Below are 21,109 nucleotides of genomic sequence, written 5' to 3' on the forward strand. Positions count from 1 at the left end.
TCCTTTGTATGTGGAAACACATATTGGATATTTGGGTATAGTACAGATGATATCTCAATGCCACCTTTGTGACCACAGTGGACCAAATTTCTAAGCCTTAGATATTTGTGTGGAAGATTTAACATCTTCTTATGGGCACTACTATGGCTATCTGGCTTCAAAAATAATTCTGATTTGAGTGCAGACCTGGTAATTCTCCCAGAAGCCCATTTCTCAATTCCTTTATTCATAAGATGCTCTCACAGGGTCTGTCCTTTTGAGATGTGGTTAAGTGGCATGCCTTGCTTTTGTAAAAGGCACTAAGATTATAATTTATAATCCCCAAGCAAATATTTTGAAGCATCTTTCATCACCCTTGTTACCTAATAAGAAATTATGGTGGTAATGTAACATTTAATAGAAGTACTATTCATTCATATGTTCTTTCTGAAAGTATTGATGAACAAATAAAAGCTTATAGAGTTAGGATCTTCAAATTAGGAGATTTGATTTAACAAATTACTAGAAATGCCTAATTATTTCCTTCCAGATACGTGACATTAATAAATCTGTGCGATAGTTCTGTGTGCCTCTATGTGTGTGTGTGTGTGTGTGTGTATGTGTGTGTATGTGTGTGTGTGTGTGTGTGTGTGTGTGTGTGTGTGTGTGTGTGTGTGTGTGTGTGTGTGTCAGAGAGAGAAAGATAGATACAGACAGAGACAGAGAGAGGAATGTATACTTAATCAGGTGTGTGTGTGCAAGTGTATGTACATATGTACATGTGTAAGTGGATTTGAGAAGTCAGTGTTGAGGATCATCCTTACACAACTTCCATTTTATGTACTTTTTAGAGAGAGTTTCTCTCTGAATCTGGAACTCACTGAAATGGCTTTACGAACTGACTAGTAAGCTCCAGGAATCTCATTCTCTCCACTTCCAAGATCTATAGCATGTACTACACCTAAAAAGTTTAAGAAGTGTTCTGGGGGAATCCTAACACATGTTCTCATGCAGGCATGACAACCACTTAACTAACCAAACCACCACTGCGTTCCCCTTCAATTATTTTTAATCACTGGAGGTATCTGTGACAACGCTTTCTTGATTTTGAGTTCATAACATACATTGCCCAAAAGAAGTTGTGTTCATCAACAGTTGGGAAAGGTTTATAACAATAGATTTGTCCATGCCCTTTCCCAAGTAGAGTTGACCCTAGAACCTAAGCTAAACCTAGACTCTTTTGGGTCTTTCCAGCTATTATCCAAGGACTTTCTGGTCAGTGTCTGTAAAATTCATACATGAACCTAAGAATGGTTTTCTCTTTATTTCTGCTAGTTGTGCAACTTCAGAAAACTGTAATACTTTTATTCTTTTGCTCAATTTCACTCTACTGTTGGAGAAGAATCACCTTTTCATTCATCAGGTCGTAGAAAAGTTGCCCTAAACACACCAAGATCAAGTGGTGCCTCTGGTCCTGTGTTACTTGAGGAATATCTTGGCCATGGTTTCTTATCTCTAAGTGGAAGCAGTGACTCCTGGATCATAGGTTGTACAAGGAAAAATATCTTGACAAAATAATGGGCTTCTGAGTTCATGAGTGTGTGCAGGCAGCACCTTTGCTCTCAGAGCAGGAAAACCTGGCGCATAGCTCACGCAGAGCCTTTGCTCTTATCTTACAGAGATGTCTGGCACAGCAGCGGACATTTCGTTGGTTCACTGGAGACAGCAGTGGCTGGAGAATGGCACACTGTACTTCCACGTTTCCATGAGCAGCTCTGGGCAGCTGGCCCAGGCCACTGCTCCCACACTGCAGGAGCCTTCAGAAATCGTTGAAGAACAGCTGCATATCCTCCACATCTCTGTGATGGTGAGTAACTGGACATGGGAAGAGGGTTCAAGACAGAAAAAAATATGAACTAGTCTGAAGATGGAAGGATAGAACTTTCTTGTAAGACGACAGAGTAATACTCAGAAGTTCAGGTGGATTCTGCAGTGTTACCTGGACAGTTTCAATCACTTCCAGCTATAACAAGCTAACTGCACATCAGGGAAGAAAATAAAGGGTATTCAACTCTGATCTTTGGGCCAATATGTCTTGGAATAGCTGTTTAACATCTGTCACATGCTTATCTTGCTTGGCTGAAGAATGGGGTCCAGTACTCCTAAATACAACAGTTCTCTCTGCAAATTACTGAACAAACAAAATCAGAGTAAAACTGGAATTGAAAGCACTTTCCTCAATGCTTTATGCCTCATGACTACTACAAGGTGGAACAAAGAAATGAGCCGGATATAATCAACACAACCAATTAGGATGATGTCTCTATCCTTACAACATTCTGGTTGTTGAATACTTTGAAGGGAGGGAGAAAACAACCAAACAACCAATCAAACTAGCAAAGAGACAAAATTTACCCCACGTGCCATATTGGGCAAGTAATAGAACTATTCTTGAGTATTTAAGCCAGCACTGAGTCCCAGAGACTCTCCCTCCTATCTCTCAATTGGAGACCTTATTAAATATCTCTCATTTGTCCAGAACCATGCTGCACAATTTATGACAATTACCTCACTGTAGCAAACCAAGAATGCATAAAGTGTAGCGCATCACCTGCACGTTAGAGATAAAATTAAGAGCACAGAGAAGCAAAGGCATCTTCTAGGTATGCTGAATGGCAAACCACTTTGAATCTCTTGTCCCTTCTGAGGAGGCTATTAGAATCAATTAGCAGTCTTTTGTTAATTGTTTATTTTAAAAGGTTAGAATTACTGCAGGGAGGAGAGAGAGAGAGAGACAGAGAGAGAGAGAGAGACAGAGAGAGAGAGAGAGACAGAGAGACAGAGAGAGTGAGAGAGTTCCCACATCCATCTGCATGCATGTGTGAGGCCAGAAGCAGCAATTGCTGTCCTTTGTCATCAGCTATCTCTCTTCATTTTTTCAGACACTGGGTCTTGGTGAACCCAGAGTTCAGTGATTTCTAGACTGACTGCCTGGCAACCTCTTAAATTCTTCTCTAATGGGTTCCAAGTTCTGGGACTAAAGGTGCATGTTACCATACCTGACTTTTTAATATGGATTCTTGGGAAAGAAACTTTGAATCTTGTGTTTGTAAAGCAAGAATTCTACAAACTGTACTATACCTTCCTTTAGCCCAATTTGTTAGTGCGTTGTAAAGAGAAAGCTAGGAAAACGCACATCTACTATACAGAAAACACATCAGATAGACTTGGGGTGGCATCTACACTCACAGTACTCCTTATCCCACAATATTATACACTTCAAAGTCAATCTTAAGTTATTTCTTCGTTTTTACTTTTAGAATGCACTAGCAAGTAAATGAAGATAGATAATGATATTCCTAACATATACAGAGAAAAGCAGAGCTCAGAAAGATGAGTGATCTCTTATTCCTTTGGTTAGTTCTTCCTTCTAACAAGAGTAACTATTTAGTGAGATTCTACAGTGGAACAGAACTTTTATTTTTACCTCAACCAACATTGCAATAGATGTTCTGATTAGGGCTGAGTAAGATCGTGGAATTTTTCTCCTTTTAGAAACACATACACATAGCCTAGCCAGATAGCAATGTTAATTTTGGACCTAACAAGTGCTTAGCACGTGGAAGAACAAATCAAGGCCTTTGTGTTATTCATGGAATGTGTGTGGTAGACTTTTTCATATACATATATATATTTAGCAAATGATGCAGCCACATGCCAACCCCAGTGGGTGCCTGCATGCTAATTTTGGGGTGCAAATTTGTAAACACCGCTTCAGTATGCTATCTCCATTCCCATGGGCTTTGAAGTACCACCTAGTGTTGAGAGGGGTGGAGGGTGCGACTGCTCTTCTGTCTTTAATGTTTGGGCATGAGCCTCAGCTTCAATTAATATTCATTAAGTGCATTCTATTTTATGCCATAACGTTTACTTGCACTCATTTTTTTCTGTAACCCAGTAACCTATATCAGATTATCTTAATTATAAATGAGTACTAAATGTACCTTTTCTGACTCCAGGCCTAGTGTCTATTCCAGTAAACCAGTCTGCCCAGGATCACATCCCTTTCCTTTTCTCTTTGCACAGCAAATTCAGTTTGAAAATAATAACTCAATGTGAACCAGATATCACTGAAATTCCCTGCAGGTTTTGCCTGCAGAAGAGAGAATAGAGAAGCTGACATTTTCTGTCCATCACACACACACACACACACACACACACACACACACACACACATTACTTGTAGTCAACTAGTTAGGATCTAAATAGATTCTTTATGGTCTCCTTATCTACTGTAAGAGCACTTATATCTTGGATAAACTTGACCCTCAAAGGTAGCTCCTCAAAGACAATACCAGTCTCTAGAAATATTATGAGGAAGGACTCTGGGGGCCTAGAGCCTGTGTATGATATTTTCGTTCCCAACTATCTTGTCTGGTGATTTTGTATCAGGTATTTAATTCCTTGGTCCTTGTTTTGTTGTACATGGGGTGTAAGTTGTACTAGTATGAGCCTCTACACTAAGCCCTTGAATCTTAAAGGCTTGGATCAGAGCTACATAAGGACATTGACATTTCTTACTTGAAGGCTGTTCCATTGAAAAGGTAGAAGTATTCTAATTTATTATACTCTCCTTCTTTGTTAATGGGAAAATTGAGTTCCACATTAGGCCATCATTGCCTGTAGTCCCCTGAATAGTCAGGGCTTTAAATGCCACAGTCTCTGTCCTTGTTCTCACAGCTACACAAAACTCAGCAAGAACACAAAGAGAAGCATTTGCTTTTATGAACATTGAGAATGGCTCCCAAGATGACTGGAGACTCTTCTTATTGCAAAGATGAAAAGTCTGAGACTTGTAAATTTTACTTGTTCATGGCTCTTTGGCATGGAGACAGTTCTGGGAACATGCTTCCCTGAATTCCAGGCTCACGTCACATAATTACTTCATGAGCTGTACTTTTTTATTGGATAGTTTATGTATTTACATTTTAAATGTTATCCCCTTTCTCAGTTCCCCCCTCTCCCATCCTCCTTACCCCTGCTTTTAGGAGGTTGTTCCTCCTCCAACCCACTCACTCCCACCTCAAGACCCTGGCATTTCCCTACACTGGGTAAACAAGTCTTCACAGTGCCAATGGCTTCTATGGACACCCAACAAGGCCATCCTCTGCTACATATGTGTCTGGAGCCATGGGTCCTCCCATCTGTACTCTTTGGTTGATGGATTAGTCTCTTGAAACTCTGGGGGGGTCTGGTTGGATGATATTGTTGTTCTTCCTATGAGGTTGCAAACCCCTTCAGTTCAGCTGTCCTTTTTATTTTTGGTAAATGTCTGAGATGTTTTTTAAGAGGACCAAAATCATGCAGTGAAATCTCAAAGAAGGATGTGAGGTGGCATGAATCTATAACTCTGTCTCCTTCCCTCAGCATTAAGGACAAAATTTCATTCTCAGCATCTCTAGCCTTCTATAATCCATGGCTATGTAGGTGGAAGGAAATGTTACTTAGGCTCCTTACAACCTGAATTTAGCAGCTCCCTAATTCTTAAGTGGTCAACCATCTGATTATCAGTATACTAAAACAATGATACAACTAAGAAACTATTGGTGAACCTGGGCCAGACATTTTATTGCCATTTCCTTCTGCAAACCTAGTCTGAGCTCCAATCAGCGTCAGCCATGCAGGAAGCCTAAATGCCCAGAAGAAAACAAATATATATAATTCAGCCGAGCTGGCTCTTAACTTAACCTCCTTTCCTCACCCATCCTTTCTTTTTCTTCCTACCTTGACTGGGTCCTTTAACATTATTCAGACTTAGTTTTCTAAGTCTGATAAAACCATACTGATTATATCAATCTTGAAGAGTGAAGGGAATATATAAATAGTGATGAACATTAGTATGCATGATGCACAGCGAACCCACAGAGACAGTGGCTATTAATATTACCATTACAGCATTGAGTGTTTGAAGGAGTATGAAGACACTGCTCTTGTCTTATTTGTGCTGTTCTATTGCTGTGTGATGTAGAGCAAATTGTCTCAACACCTGACATTTCTTTTGAATATTTACTATAAGCTGGGCTGTTTTGCAAATTCTTTTTAACATGTGGTATCATCATTCATAATTCTTGCCAGATCTCAAAGTGGGACTATTTTAAAAACAAATAAACAAACAATAAAACAAACAAAAACAAAAGAAAAACTGGAAAAAGACAAAAAAAATCCTTTAATGTTAATAAAATAGTAATTTGTGAGATTTTGAACATGCAAAGGTTAAAAAGGTAAAAATTAATTCTTTATAACACCTCATTTCTGTTTCTCACCTGAGTAATATACTGAATACCATGTGTCTTCTTTGTTGTTGGCTTAAATTCTAATGTACCACAAGTGACTTTTTACAATTACTAGCTCATATTTGGAATTCATGGGCAGATTATTGGAGTTTATGGCTTAGAAGACAATTCCAAATTTGAATGCCATCTCCGCATAACCTTTATATCTTTGGTCAAATCACCTGTGTCACTCATAAAATTGTGTGGTATTCCCCATGGCTTAAGAGTTTTGCCTCTGCACCATTTGAGGTTCCACTCACAAGTGCCCTGTACAATGACCTGTAATGATCACAGGCTTGGGGAACTTTCTGCTGCCAGGCAGTCTAAAGGCAATGCTTGTATCATTCTGTTTGATATAGCAAACCCTAAAAGAAGATGCTGTTGTTTGCCCCCATTTGCAGATGAGGAACCTGGTAGTTTGTAAGATTTTGAATCCCATTCATGCACATCACCAATAAAGACTGAAGCTGAGATTCTGACTCCAGTCTGTCCAAATTGAGAGTCTGTGTTTTTGGGCACGATTCTACATGGCATAGTGCCTGATAGTGCTCAAAAAGGAAAAGCTGTTATTAAAACGTTAGCAGTAGTGAGGGTCTATCGTGCCTGTTATTTATGGGGTATTCACTTGATAGAACTTGGAATCTTGTCAGTTTGAGAGAGAGAGGTGCTATTCATGCCAACAGTTTATCAGGAGGGGGATAGAAAGCCAGAAGTTGAGCAAGTTACCTTCAGGTACGGAGGCAGAGCAGGCTTTTGGCTTGAATCCTGTAAGTACCTTTTGCTTTGTTCCTCAGCATCAACTCACAGTATCAGTCATTCTCTCAGATCTGTTCAACATCTGGGCATGTAAATGAATAGCAAGAACGTTGGTTTTTTTTAATGACTTCTTGTCTTTTAGCTTATAATATAAGCATGTTATTTTTCTTTCCTCTACTCCTCTAACCCCTCCCATAAAATTCTCCTTGTTCTATTTGAAATCCATGGTCTTTCTTTGTTAATTGTTGTTTCATGAATATGTGCATCTATAAATATACTTCTAAATATAACCTGCTTGATCTGCACATATGTTCTCAGGGCTGGCCACTTGGTAACCAATTGGTATTCTCCACCCTGGAAAAGACCTACTTCTCCTGCTCTTAGCATTCTCTAGTTGCTCAGAGTTCTTTTGGGAAGGTTGCTTATTTAGAATGGAGGAGTTCACTTACTCCAGGTGTCCTTAAGGTTAGATGCAAAATCACCTAGCAAATGTGATCAAAATTTCTTTGCCTGCTCCAGGTGGCCTTAAGATTAGATGCAAAATTACCCAGTAAATGTGATCAGAATTTCTTGTTATCCTTTGCATTAAGGTAGGTTTTGTTTGTCTATTTTTACATTTTGCTGCTGCTACTGTTACTATGTTGAGATTTTAGTTTTGCAATTAACAATAATTCTTATAGCAAAAAATAGTTTCAGGTTTTCTTTCACAGGGTTGGACATTGTGACTCCACTCCATACTTTCCTTAATCAATGATATCATTTCATTTTGATATACCATGTCTTGTCTTAAGGATTTCCACAGAAGTTATTAAAGAAATGGATTGAGATCAATATCTTTTATCATGGAGTTTTCTGAAAAAATACTTTAGTCTTTTTTGTGACAAATGTTTTCATAAGAGGGATGAAAAGATATGTATGGTTTGATGTGGAACAAAAGACTTTTGAAGGCACTTTTCTCTTAGGAAGGGAAAAGTGTGTAACTCCCTATAGGAAATGCTAAAGATGTGTTCTGTTAGACCCCATGAGGGAACACTAGAAGACACCAGAATTACTACTCTGGCAACATAGACTATCTCTCAATATACTGAAATTTTCAAGCCGTGGAGTAGCTCAGCTAGCCTGCAGTGGAAACCTTATTTGCATGGGTGTATCAGCCAAGGTTGGAAGCCCAACCATTAGGATTCTGAAATGGATAATAGATAGAATGACTATTATATTTCTTTCAAATTCAGATGATCTATAGTTTTCCGGTCTCATAATATATGAGAAATGCTTTGAGGACTATAACATGCCTCATAAATCTAAGAAACTATTATTACCAGTGTTAATTAGTAGCTTAATTTGAAGGATCTGTGCTATGTTTTAATAATACTTATTAAATCTGTCTGTGAAATATGGCTTTAAAGTATTGCCCCAACAAGTGCATTCACTCTTTCAAAACATATCACTAATTCCTCCAGTCACCGATTTTATCAGTCATGTAATGATAGATAGGTGTATCTATGCAAAAATATCAATGAAAATCTTATCTGCCAGAAGAAAAAACAAACAAATAAATAAAGCAACTTTTAAGAAGTATTTGGTGTGTGTGTGTGTGTGTGTGTGTGTGTGTGTGTGTTTGCATGTGCTTCTGTGTGTGTGTCCGTGTCTGTATACACTTAGCTTGTGTGGGTGCCCACATACTTTTGTGCACCTGTATGTGGACTCCAGAGAACAATCCCGATTGTCAGCATCAAGAAATACACAGATAAGAGATTTTTCTGTTTAAAATCCTGGCTTATACTTGGCTAGATCTCAGCCATAGAGAGATATATAGTCATCTCGACATTCCAAGTTATTCATTCGGTCATTTACACAACTGAAATAAAATTAAAACCATAGTATCCAGTGGAGATAATCTATATGGAAGGATCGATAACATTGCCAAAGCAATAGAACTATAAGCATTTATTGGAACATTAAAGCTGGAAGCACCTTACACTTCACAATACCCTACGCTTGCAGACCATTCAGTTATTTGTTCTACAGATATCCTCCCTCCAGTCTCAAGGACTGGCCATTTTATTTCTCACACATATGAAGTGTGGGCAGTTGTAGGGTTTGTGACTCAGTTCTACATTCCCTGTCACTGGAACATTGGCTGAAGCAGAGCCCCAGTCAGAGACATTTGGTTTACATGGCAGAGAGAATCAGCAAGGCAGCTGGTAGGGATCTAGGAAAATACAGAAATGTATCCGATGCTCAGCTGTTGCTTCTCTCACATTCCGTGGGCCAAAACCTATTCATCCTATGGCCAACTGCAGAGTCAATGGTGCAGGAAGCAGCTCTCTACAGGGGGTATGCACACAAATCATGACAAACCGAAGCAGACTGTAGCCATCTTTACTTAACTGGTCAGAAAGTGGGTGTTCTTCCTCTAAATGAAGAACTACAGGAGGTCAGTGCCTGCTGCGAGAGGAAAAATGTCAGTCTTCTCCTGAAACAATCTCCCATATAATTTGTCCAATCCCGACTGTCAAGCCCCGTATATATGCACATATTAGCAAACATGAATGGGCTCATAGGTTTGTGTGTGTGTGTGTGTGTGTGTGTGTGTGTGTGTGTGTGAGACAATAATAAACAAGAGGTATTGGAGGGTACATGAGAGGAGTTGGGCGAAAGGCAAGGGTAGAAGTGATGTAGATGCAGTGTTCATGTATGAATTTCTCCAAAAAGTAATTAAGCAAAAGCAACAATTTAATCCTTCACAAAAAAAAGGAAAGATAAACAAAATAAGGAAGCAGTATCCATGATTGCTCAGTGAGATGAAGCCTTTTGGGGAAAAGGTGACAAAAACATCCTGAGACAGGGATTCAGCTTGAGAAAGGGTCCTGCAGATAGTTGCTATGAGGCTTTTGGCCAAGAAATACATGAAGACATTTTGGTATGATAGAGGTAGAAAATGGCAGAGAAAATTCCAGACAGAAAAAGTAGACAACTGTCGGTATTCCTGAGAAACTAGTCTATAACAGCTGAGTAAAACTACCAGAGGCAGAAAGTGACAGAGAAAGCAAACTGAGAGAAATTGGAGCCAAGAACAATGAGCAGGGAAATGACGGAACGTGACAGGAACATTCAGAGGGTTTAACAGAGAAACACACGCAGGAGAGAGGCACCGAGAGTAAGAAGCAAGAGTAGTAAGGATGGCTAGGGCAGGGCAGGACACTGGGGTGAATGGAGGCTCAGATGTTAGGATGAGACCAGGAGCATTCTGCACAATAAGGATAGTATATAGTGAGTCTCATAGAGTAGGGGTCAGAGAAGAAAACATAGGGAAAGGTCAGTTTGGAGGCAATGCAGTGGCTGGAAGAAAGGGTGACAGGAGGTCCATTCCAAAGAGTAATGTTGAGCTGGGGACAGAGGAAGGGGAACCGTATACTTGATAATCCCCCCAAGTATACAAACTAGAATGACAAACCCATTCTACTCTAATATTTCCTTCTATAATTTATTCCCCTTCAGGAACCCAGGGCTATTATGCAGTATTCCTATAACACCTCCCTCTGCCATATATGTCTCTCTCTCTCTCTCTCTCTCAGTGTGTGTATGTGTGTGTGTGTGTGTGTGTGTGTGTGTGTGTGTGTGTGTGTGTGTGTGTGTACTTGTGTATAGATGTTCACACTGTTTATTCCTTTGCCCACATGATTTGAGTCATTCTACATTAAACGTGAGTGCTGACCTCAGGTTGGTGGAATGTTGGCTACGTTTCCTTTCTCCCTTCTTTCCTGTGCTCAAAAGGCAACTTGGACTAATGGGAAGTGGTGTAGCCTTGAAAACAGACGGCTGTGTATTCCATGTGTGCCTTCTCTTATTCCTTGCCCTTAGATGTGGTTCTACATGTCTCTAATGCTCACTATCTCCTCTATTGTAAATGAGACTATAGAGACCATACTCTTTCTCAGGGCTGAGGGAAGAATAAAGTATCTTAGCATAGAGCTCAGTTAATCCTTTTTCTTTAATTTTCATTTCTTTAAATATCTTCTGAGTTAAGTTGGGCTGGAGTTAAGAATATTGACTGAATTACCCTAGATGCCTAGAACAAATGAAACTCAAGACGGATGATCAAAATGTGAATGCTTCCTCCTTCTTTAAAGGGAACAAAGAATACCCTTGGCAGGGAAGAGAGGCAAAGATTAAAACAGAGACTGAAGGAACACCCATTCAGAGCCTGCCCACATGTGGCCCATATATATACAGCCACCCAATTAGACAAGATGGATGAAGCAAAAAAAGAAGTGCAGAAGTGTAGATCGCTCCTGAGAGACACAGCCAGAATACAGCAAATACAGAGGCGAATGCCAGCAGCAAACCACTGAACTGAGAATAGGACCCCGTTGAAGGAATCAGAGAAAAGAACTGAAGAGCTTGAAGGGGCTCGAGACCCCATATGTACAACAATGCCAAGCAACAGAGCTTCCAGGACTAAGCCACTACCTAAAGACTATACATGGACTGACCCTGGACTCTGACCTCATAGGTAGCAATGAATATCCTAGTAAGAGCACCAGTGGAAGGGAAGCCCTGGGTCCCTGCTAAGACTGAACCCCCAGTGAACTAGACTGTTGGGGGGGAGGCGGCAATGGGGGAGGGTGGGGAGGGGAACACCCATAAGGAAGGGGGGGGGAGGGGATGTTTGCCCGAAACCGGAAATGGAATAACACTCGAAATGTATATAAGAAATATTCAAGTTAATAAAAAAAAAAGAATATTGACTTGCGAATGCTGTTAGAAGAAGGAGTGGACTATGTAAATAACTAGGACAGAAAGGACAGCTCTTCTTTAAAGCAGAACTTCTGGTTAATAAATGCAGAAAACTCCAAGAAAAATCCCAGAAAACTCCAACTGAGTTTCTAATATAGTTGCTTTGCAGTGTGTGTGCACATGTGGTGTGCATAGTTCCTACTATTCCTGCGATTCGTCTCCCTCTATGCTCTTCTCTACTGTAAGTTATTATCAGCAGCAAGTCTGCTCCTTTGTGTGGAGGGAGCTTTACCTGGTGGAGATTCCCACACTACTATATTTCACTTCACTGGTGTAATCATCCTGTCTGCAGATTCAGTGATAGTCAAACAATTACCCAATTCAAACTTCTTCTGCGGATGTTCCCCAGCTCAAGGGCGTCTTTAATGGCAAAATAATACTTGTTTTTTCTTTCTTCCCTCTCTGTTTTTGCCTAATCTCTCCCCAATGAGACATAACATTAATTACAACAGTTAACTGAAATTCTGTCTCTATTACCGCTTGCCACCTTCCTCATCTTGCCTTCTGCCTCCCCAATTTCCCTCCTGAATGAAGGAGGGGGAAGAGCCAAGGCAGATGTTAGTCATGTTTACCTTCTACCCGCCTGCCTTCATGATGCAGAATTTTAAGTCGTATTGAATCAGTGTTCATGCGCGCGTGTGCATGTGTGTGTGTGTGTGTGTATGTGTGTGTGTGTGTGTGTGTGTGTGCATGCATGCTGCTCGTGTGAGTCTGCTTCATATTCTCACTGTCATTTTGTGCTAATTGTGTTGTTTCCTCTTGTGTGGAAGAAAATCTTATCTGTTTTGGATTAAAATTCAATGAAGGTCATAGCGGCTGGAAAACTTACCAGACTGCTGCAATTAATGTTCATTTAGCTTTGATAAATTGGACGGTTCCTTTCAATAGGACTGGAGTGGATTGCTGGGGCAATAATTCTTCCATTAACTCAATGATTCTGCCTGTGAGGAAGAACCTTGCCCTCCTTTTGTTTGTCATCTGTCATTTGAAGGATCTGGGCATATGTCAGAGATGATTTATCCTGATTGCAGTGTCTGGTTGTATCAAAAACCACTCAAAACCACTAATTATTTTACCCCCTGTAAATTGCTTGATTAAACAAATGGGAGATTGGAGTTAAGGCAGAGAAATTGGAGATGGGGGATGGGTTCCTACCTAGAGTTTTGACACACTTGGATGTATTACAACTTCTTTCCAAAGGCTGTTAGAAAATGAGTCCATTGAAGGAATATGTACAGTACATCCAGTACTTTGCTTAATTCTTACATCAGTTCTCAATATCACTTGGGAGAAAAATTGAAGCCCAGATATAGTAAATGTTTCATCCAAAATTAGCAATATAGTATGTATTTTAAGCTGTGTATTTTGATACTAAATTGACTTGTGTGGTCCATGTTTGTCTGGTTTTGGTCACTGAACATTAGGATTTTTAAAATGCTCTAATATCGCTAAGTTTTACTACTTATTGTGTATCACTGGGAATGGTGAAAAATAATCCTCCTACATTAGAAACAAATAAGGTGGGGTTGTCTCTTGTATTAGTTCATTTTCAAGTTTTTTTCAGACCTCTTACTCTTTCTCATGATGACTATGCCAAACTATAACACTTTCTGCTAAGTACCAGAGGTCCTGTTTCATTGAGATAATAAATATCAAACTTGTACATTTATGCCAGGAACAATGAGAACGGGACCCCCATTGAAGGAATCTTAGAAAGGACTGAAAGAGCTTGAAGGGCTTGAGAACCTATATGAACAACAATGCCAAACAACTAGAGCTTCCAGGGACTAACCACTATCCAAACAGTATACATGGACTGACCCTGGCCTCCAACCTAGTAGGTAGCAATGAATAGCTTAGTAAGAGCACCAGCGGAAGGGGAAGCCCTTGGTCCTGCCAAGACTGAACCCCCAGTGAACCTAATTGTTGGGGGGAGGGCGGTAATAGGGGGAGGATGGGAAGGGGAACACCCATAGAGAAGGGAGGGGAAGGGGTTAGGGGAGATGCTGGCCCAGAAACCAGGAAAGGGAATAACAATCGAAATGTAAATAAGAAATACCCAAGTTTATAAAGATGGAAAAAAAAAACGGAACAATGGTACATAGGAAATTATAGTACTAAGGCAAGATGAGCTTTGTAGTTCAGTCTGGACTATAAATAGAGAACTTCTCTATCTCAGGAAAAAAAAATGTCTGGTAGCATTTGCCTGTAATCCCAGCCACTGGGAAGTCTAGGGTAAGAGGGCCACAAGTTGAGGGATTTTTCGAGCCTGATGAATAATTTAACCAAATTCTGTCTCATAAACAAAAAAAAAAAAGGAAAAATAAAAATGACAGGGCTAAAGCTTACTGGTAAAGTATTTGCTTAGCATGTGTGAGGCTCTAAATTCAATCTCTATCCCCCAAGAAAACTCCAACACCTCACAATACATCTTACTCCACAGCAATCATATCTAATGTAAGGACCTTAAAAGAGGAGTAAGGTGAGTATACACTCACCACCGACAACACAAAGAAGGACTAACAACACAAAGAGTCAAAAGACATTTCTTGGACTCTCTTCCAGGTCTGCTTGACTGAATATGCATTTAAAGTTCTAGGGAATGTGCACAGGTTAAGAACTAGTAGCCTCTAGCCCCATAACATGGGAAAGGGGAAGATAAAGGTTCAGCTTGCTCATTCACAAGATTTTCATTTAATTCTAACAAAACCTTGTCATGAACCAGTGGCCAGTCCACCTTACAGACTGCTTCACTGAGGGGCATCAAGCTTGCTAGCCTTGCCCAAGTCACATTGCCTGGGAAAACACTAACAAGAAAGCTGGATCCTTTGTGTCATTGGTAAAAGTCCTCGCTCTTCCTAAGTGAGTCTGTCACAATTGCTCTGTTCTTGTCTCTCCAGCTCCTAGCTCTCCATTTCCTTTAAAATTCACAGAGAAAATAGACAGTAGTAAAGTCATTTGCTATCAAGTCCGATGACTAACTTCAGTCTGAATGTTATCTTCTGGAAACCACAAGCATGTTATGGTATGAGTATGAGCATACACACAGAGACACACAGACACGCAGACACACAGACACACAGACACACACACACACACACACACACACACACACACACACACAGGTCCCTAGGCTTTCTCCATGGGTGCCTCATCAATTTCTGTTTATTGATGCTTGAAAGAAGTGTGTGAGGACTGCCCTAACTTCATGTTCCATAATAATGATGGAATTACATAGGTAGCTGTACTGGTTTGAATTAAAATGGCTACATTAGATTCATAGATTTATATTCTTGAGTATTTTGTTCCTACTTGGTGGAGAATTTAGGAAGATTAGGGGGTATGGCTTTGCTAGAGATGTGTCACTGGGCGTGGGGACTTTGAGGTTTCAAAAACCCATTCTCAGACCAGACTTTCTTACTGCCTGCCACTTTCAGAAGAGATTTGGGCTCTCGGCTACTACTCCAGTGCCGGGCCTACCTTCTGGCTGTCATGCCTTTCATCATGATGATCATGGACTAACCCTCTGAAAATTGTTAAGCAAGTCTGTAATTAAATGCTTTATGTAATAAACCACCTTGGTAACAGTTGGAGTGATTGTATCTCCTACTTTTTTGCCAGTTCTTGAGACGCTTTCCTTCCTATTGGGTTGCCTGGTCCCACCTCAATTTTGGGAGCTTTCAACCTGCCTTATTGTATCTTGTTTTTCCCTGTTTGTGTGTTATCTCTTTGAAGCTGGCTCTTTTCTTGTGAGAAAATAGAGGAGAAGTGGATCTGAGGAAGAGTAGATGTGGATGTGGGAAGCTAGGAGGAGTACGGAAAGGAAACACTGGGGTTAGAATATATTGTATGAGATAAGAGTCTATTTTCAATGTGAAAAATAAAATAAGTGAGCAAAAATGAGCATTTATGCAAACTAAAACATATCACAAAAATAACAGACTGTCTTGGTTGTAATGTTTCTTTAGAGTAGTAGAATGGTAACTAAGACCATGGCTATACCTTATACTTTGTGTACATGTTGTATATGTCCGTGGGGATCAGTCTAGGGGAGATGTGTGACTCTCCCACTTAAGTGTTTTAGTTAAATGAATCTTGCCTGATGCATATGTCTGGGCCATTATAATAGTCTTGGAAGCAGAGAGGAGAATTTAGGAGATTCAGATTTGTGAACCTTTTGAAAATTGTGTGATCTACTATTAACTAGGTTATGGTTTCCTCTGGTGCAAAATGGACCCAAGTAAGTAAGAATTTTCCTGTCTAATAAATTGGGATCACTAAATAAATGGTAAATATTTTTAAAGCTCATATTCTGTTCACTTAACTTTAATAGAATCTATTTAATATCCTGTTAAGTGGACAGTGGGAAGACGAGAGTACTGACGAATTCATTGCAGTTATGTTTGTACAAGACTGGAACAAGACTGAGCCAATCAATGTTTTAGCTTGTGTGGGGGAAGGGCTCATGGACTCCCATCCCTATATGAGAAGCTACTGACATTTGATGTTTCCTGGGAGAATAAAAGACAGATTTCTCTGTCCAGGGCTCTTCAGTGGATGATCTTACACCCAAGAGTATCTGGGCAACAAAATTAGAATTACTGGGAAATATAGAATTAGAGAAGGAAAAAAGGAGAGAGAAAGAGAGAGAGAGAGAGACAGAGAGAGGGGGAGAGGAGAGAATAGGAGAGGAGAGAATAGGAGAGGAGAGAAGAGGAATGGAGAGAGAGGGGGGAGGGAGGGGGAGAGAAAGAGAGAGAAAGGATATAGAGGTGGGGTTTATTTGAGATGGGTTAAATGAAAGAATAGTTGTTGAACATGATGAGAAAACATTGCATACAATCTTAAAACATTATGAAACAATTTTTAAATAATCTTCTGATGGTATACCAAATCCATGTTCCTTATAGTACTCTATATAGCAGAGGAGACAGACTTAAAGAGGACCATGCTTAGGATCCCACAGTTGGTCATTGTCAGAAGATAAAGCCCCTAATTCCCTGTCAGTGTAGATAGGTAAAGTCGCTGGAGAACATTTGTCTGAAATCCTGTACAGAGGCAATGCAGGGTTCCTCTGTGTGCAGCCTTGACTCAGCTTTCTGAGGTTCTGAACAGGAGGTGTTGTAGACTAACTGCAGGGGAATGCTCCCAAATTGAAGCCCTTAACCTAACCTTGGTGTGGCTACATTTGGAGACAGAGGCTTTAAGGAGGTAATTTATGTCAGAGAAAGTCATACGCATTAGAGTCTTACGATGTCTTTATAAGAAGAGACAACCACAATGAATGTGTACAGAGAAGAGGTTACCTGGAGACACAAAGACCTCACCAGAAACCTACCATTCTAGCACTTTTATTCTGGTTTGGAAGTCCTGAGCAAAATATAGAAATCAATTCATATTGTCCAAGCCGCCCCTTTATTGTTATTTTGTGTAAGTATATTATTTGGCTGATATGGGTGGGAACTAAGGGTGCTGCACCTCCATCTTTAGTGGCTGCAGTGACCTCAAAAGTTGAGAGAAATGATGAAAAACTAAAAATTTTATAGAAAACAGACAGAATGGGTGCCCTGTATACAACTGAAGTGGGTCGATTGTGAGGCAGATGACAGATTTATCACACTGTGACCTTTTCTCAGCATAAAGCACTGATTGCAGATTCAGAGGATGCGGGAAAGAGCCTCTGACAGCTCTCCATGTAGTCACTGTAGCGGGTTTAAGACTGTTTAGCATATGCCAGTGGTCTTCATCATATCTTAGTTACTTTCTTAAGTTGTAGCAACTTCCTGTTAGTGACCATTCAGAGAAAAGGTATGGGAAAATACACCTGTTTTATGAATGAACAAAGTGAGGAAGCCCAAGATCACTTACAGACCCGCGCCAAGACTGAGATTCAGCATACGTTTTTTTGTGTTTTTCTGTGTTTCTTTGTGTGTCTCAATCTTCTATCTATCTATCTATCTATCTATCTATCTATCTATCTATCTATCTATCTATCTATCTATCTATTATCTATCTATCTATCTATCTATCTATCTATCTGTCACCTACCTTCCTATCTATCTATTACCTATCTCCTTTTCTCACCCTATTATTTAAGACAAGGTCTTACTATGAAGCTAGCCTGAGACTTCCCCTGTAGACCAGGTTGTCCTGGAACCACAGAGCTATGCCTGCTTCACCCCCCTTCAGGTCCCCCACAACCCTGAGTACCTTAATTACAGGCCTGTGCCTGCTCCTCCTGGCTGGATTCTGCATCTTGAGCCCATATTTTCCCACTAATACATTGACTGATATCAGAGAGAATGTAAACAAGCTAACTCAGAGAAAGGGTCAAAAGTTAGTCAGTCTATTTCTTTTCCTATTATCATAGTCTACTAAAAGATCATGTTAAATGAAATCTTATAGCTCATACCTGGAATGAGACATGTAACCTGACTGAGCCTTATATCAATGGGCCCCAGCCTCTACAAGGCCACTTGAGTGAAGTGGTTGGTACCCAACCTACAGGAAGCATTACACAAATGGAGGCTAAAAATTATTAATCTCTTCTAAGTGCTGAAGCCATGTTTCTATTTATGTCTTCTAGATAGTTTTTATCATAACATATAATTCATTTATGCAATGTATCTTTTGCTAAGTGCCTCCCCTACTAACCCTAAAATACACCCTTCTCCCACCTTCATGTTCTTAAAAAGGAAAAAATACACTAAGTCCAGTTTGTAGACTGCATGCACACAGGTGGAGGGCCATCCTCCAGCGCAGAGTCAACCTGATCACAACCAGTCTGACAAAATGACTCCCCCTTGCCTCTGCTGCTGGCTGTTCGTTAACTAGGGATGGAGCCTAATGATAGTGTCTTCACCGGCTGCACCTTGTACAAGTCTTACCCAAGTATCCACAACTGATGTGAATTCATAATACCCTGTTTATTAGATTTTTCATTTAGGACAATCAGTATCTCAGTTCTTAAAAGATGACTTTGAAGAAAATGAAATAGCTCAGGAATCAAGTCCAGGATCTTGCCTGGCAACTGGTAGGTACTCAGTTCATTGTAGTTGTGGTTATTGCTACTCACATGCACCCAGGAGTTATATTTATTCTCGATTCTGAAAATCAAGGAGTCTAGCATATCAATGAAAGACCACACCTATATTTGCTGGCCTGCTGCAGCCCAGGCTGCTCTCATTAATCTCCTGACTTCTGGGAGGTCGGCAGTCACCAGCAGTAACACCTAAAAGTCTCAGGACCACCCTACAAACCATCTGCTCGGGGAAAGGTGGAAATATGCTGGGCCTCACCCATTGGTGCAAAGTGAAAAATGAGGATGCGAAGCTATAACAGCATCTGCGTCATCATTTCTGCACCAGGAGGTCAACTGGCTTCGTAAACCGAACTGCTGCCGCCGAAGCGGTCTTTGTTTAGGAATTAATTAGGAGTGGCAAAAAACTGCTGCCTGGGCATATTTGCATCTCTGGAAGTTATAAAAAGCAGATGGATTTTACACAAATGCATTTTTACCCTTTAACACTTTATTAAAGGGGACACATTAGCAAAGGAAGCATGGGGGGAACCTACACTGAAAAGGGACACCGGAGCCGTCTCTTCGTTCCACTTTTGTGTGCTCACTTGCATGGCTCCGACCTTTTTGTTACTGCTATTGCTTCTCAGTAGAATACTGGTATTAATAGCACACTATGAAGGCTTTCTTTAATTGCTGCAATGGCCTAGGGAGAAGGCTATTTTCAACCCCCTATTACACATGAAAGAGGAAAATTATTCTTTCAGAAGTAGTGTAGCTCAGACTTGAACCCAGAATGTGGAACCCCAAGTTTTATGCTTTATCTGGGGTACCGTTTCATCACATTCAATCTAAAATGTCATTGCTGGTCCAGTTAAAATGTCTCTTAAAAGGTGAGTGAGGAACATGGAAATAGGTTCACCTAGAAAGGGGTTTTCATGCACGAGTCAATAAAGAATGTGAGCTATGATGAATATACCTTATATTGGCAGAACTTAATTCCTTTCAAATACTTTTTTGCTGTTAAAAATGATAGCATAATAATAATAATACTTATATATCTTTATGGTGCGCTGGCAGTTACAAAACAAAACCCACACTTCTGTGATGGCTGGACCTGGATGTCAGATTGATAAGGATTAAAAAATACCTACTACTGTTAAAACACTGTGCCTCTGTGACAGGATATCCAGAAAGAGTTGAAGACTGGGAGAGTCATCAATAGGATAGGACAATGACTGGGAGAGAAATGCCTGTCCTCAACTTGAGTGTCAATTACCTTCTGACTGGATCAGCAAAAAGCCCAAGTGAAATTCCGTGAGCCTGCACTTGTTGAGTGAGTGTACATCTCACTGCTGTAATGATCTCCTATTAACTTCACACTTCAGCTTCTTCGGCCTTTCAGTGTGAACTTAATATTCGTAACTCTCCAGGGAGTTTCTAGACTTTTTATTGTGAACTGCTGTAGTTCCTGGATTGGGCAGCTACTAGAATCTCTGCTTCTCTGGCATACAAATGCCTATTGCCAGATTACCTAACCACTGTAAGTATTGAGTAACTCAATCTAATGAGTTCTCTTTATTTATAAAGAACTGGATTGCTAGAGGAAATTGGAAAGGTTTTAAAACTGTAAGGTATTAAGGTCTAGAACACTGTGAGCACAGATAAACCAGAGATTCTGGCAGGAGCTCAGAAGATCATAATGGTGATGAAAATACAATCAGTAAATATTGGGCTCGTGAGGTTTTACATGGAAATAAAGACTGTACTAGAAATTAGAATAGAGGCCATTCACATTTTATTCTGACAACTATTTCTCCTACAGTTTTTGGCTGTGTCCAGAAACTTTGTGAGAAGACGCTTAAAGGTGGGAGGCTACAGAATTTGATCAAGGACATTTTAAGAAAATAGAGAATTCAGGCGGTAGAACAGTTATTGGTAGCTGTTTTTAGCAAGCTGGTACTGAGGATCTGAAGAAAACACGCACTATGACCAGAAAAGGAAACAATTGTTGAGACCCACAGCCAAACACTAGGCGGAGCTCAGGGAATCTTGTAGAAGATGGGGAAGAAGGATTGAAAAAGCTGGAGAGGTCAAGGACACCATAACAAAACCTACAAAATCAACTAACCTGAGCTAATAGGACCTCACAGAGACTGAACCGCCAGTCAAAGAGCATGTACGGGACAGACTTAAGCTCCTTATATATATTTAAGAGATGTAC

General features: G+C 40.2%; 1 protein-coding gene across 1 annotated transcript in view; it reads left to right on the forward strand.

Moving 5' to 3' along the window:
• Positions 1–1,660: 1,660 nt before the first annotated feature.
• The window catches only part of Astn2 (astrotactin 2), an 803,377-nt gene continuing 783,928 nt past the window's right edge, over positions 1,661–21,109 (forward strand). The window contains exon 1 of the mRNA XM_032902906.1: positions 1,661–1,846. Coding sequence (XP_032758797.1) covers positions 1,661–1,846 — 186 coding nt within the window. The remainder of the gene's footprint in view (positions 1,847–21,109) is intronic.

Source organism: Rattus rattus, chromosome 1, assembly GCF_011064425.1.
Source record: "Rattus rattus isolate New Zealand chromosome 1, Rrattus_CSIRO_v1, whole genome shotgun sequence".
NCBI lineage: Eukaryota > Metazoa > Chordata > Mammalia > Rodentia > Muridae > Rattus > Rattus rattus.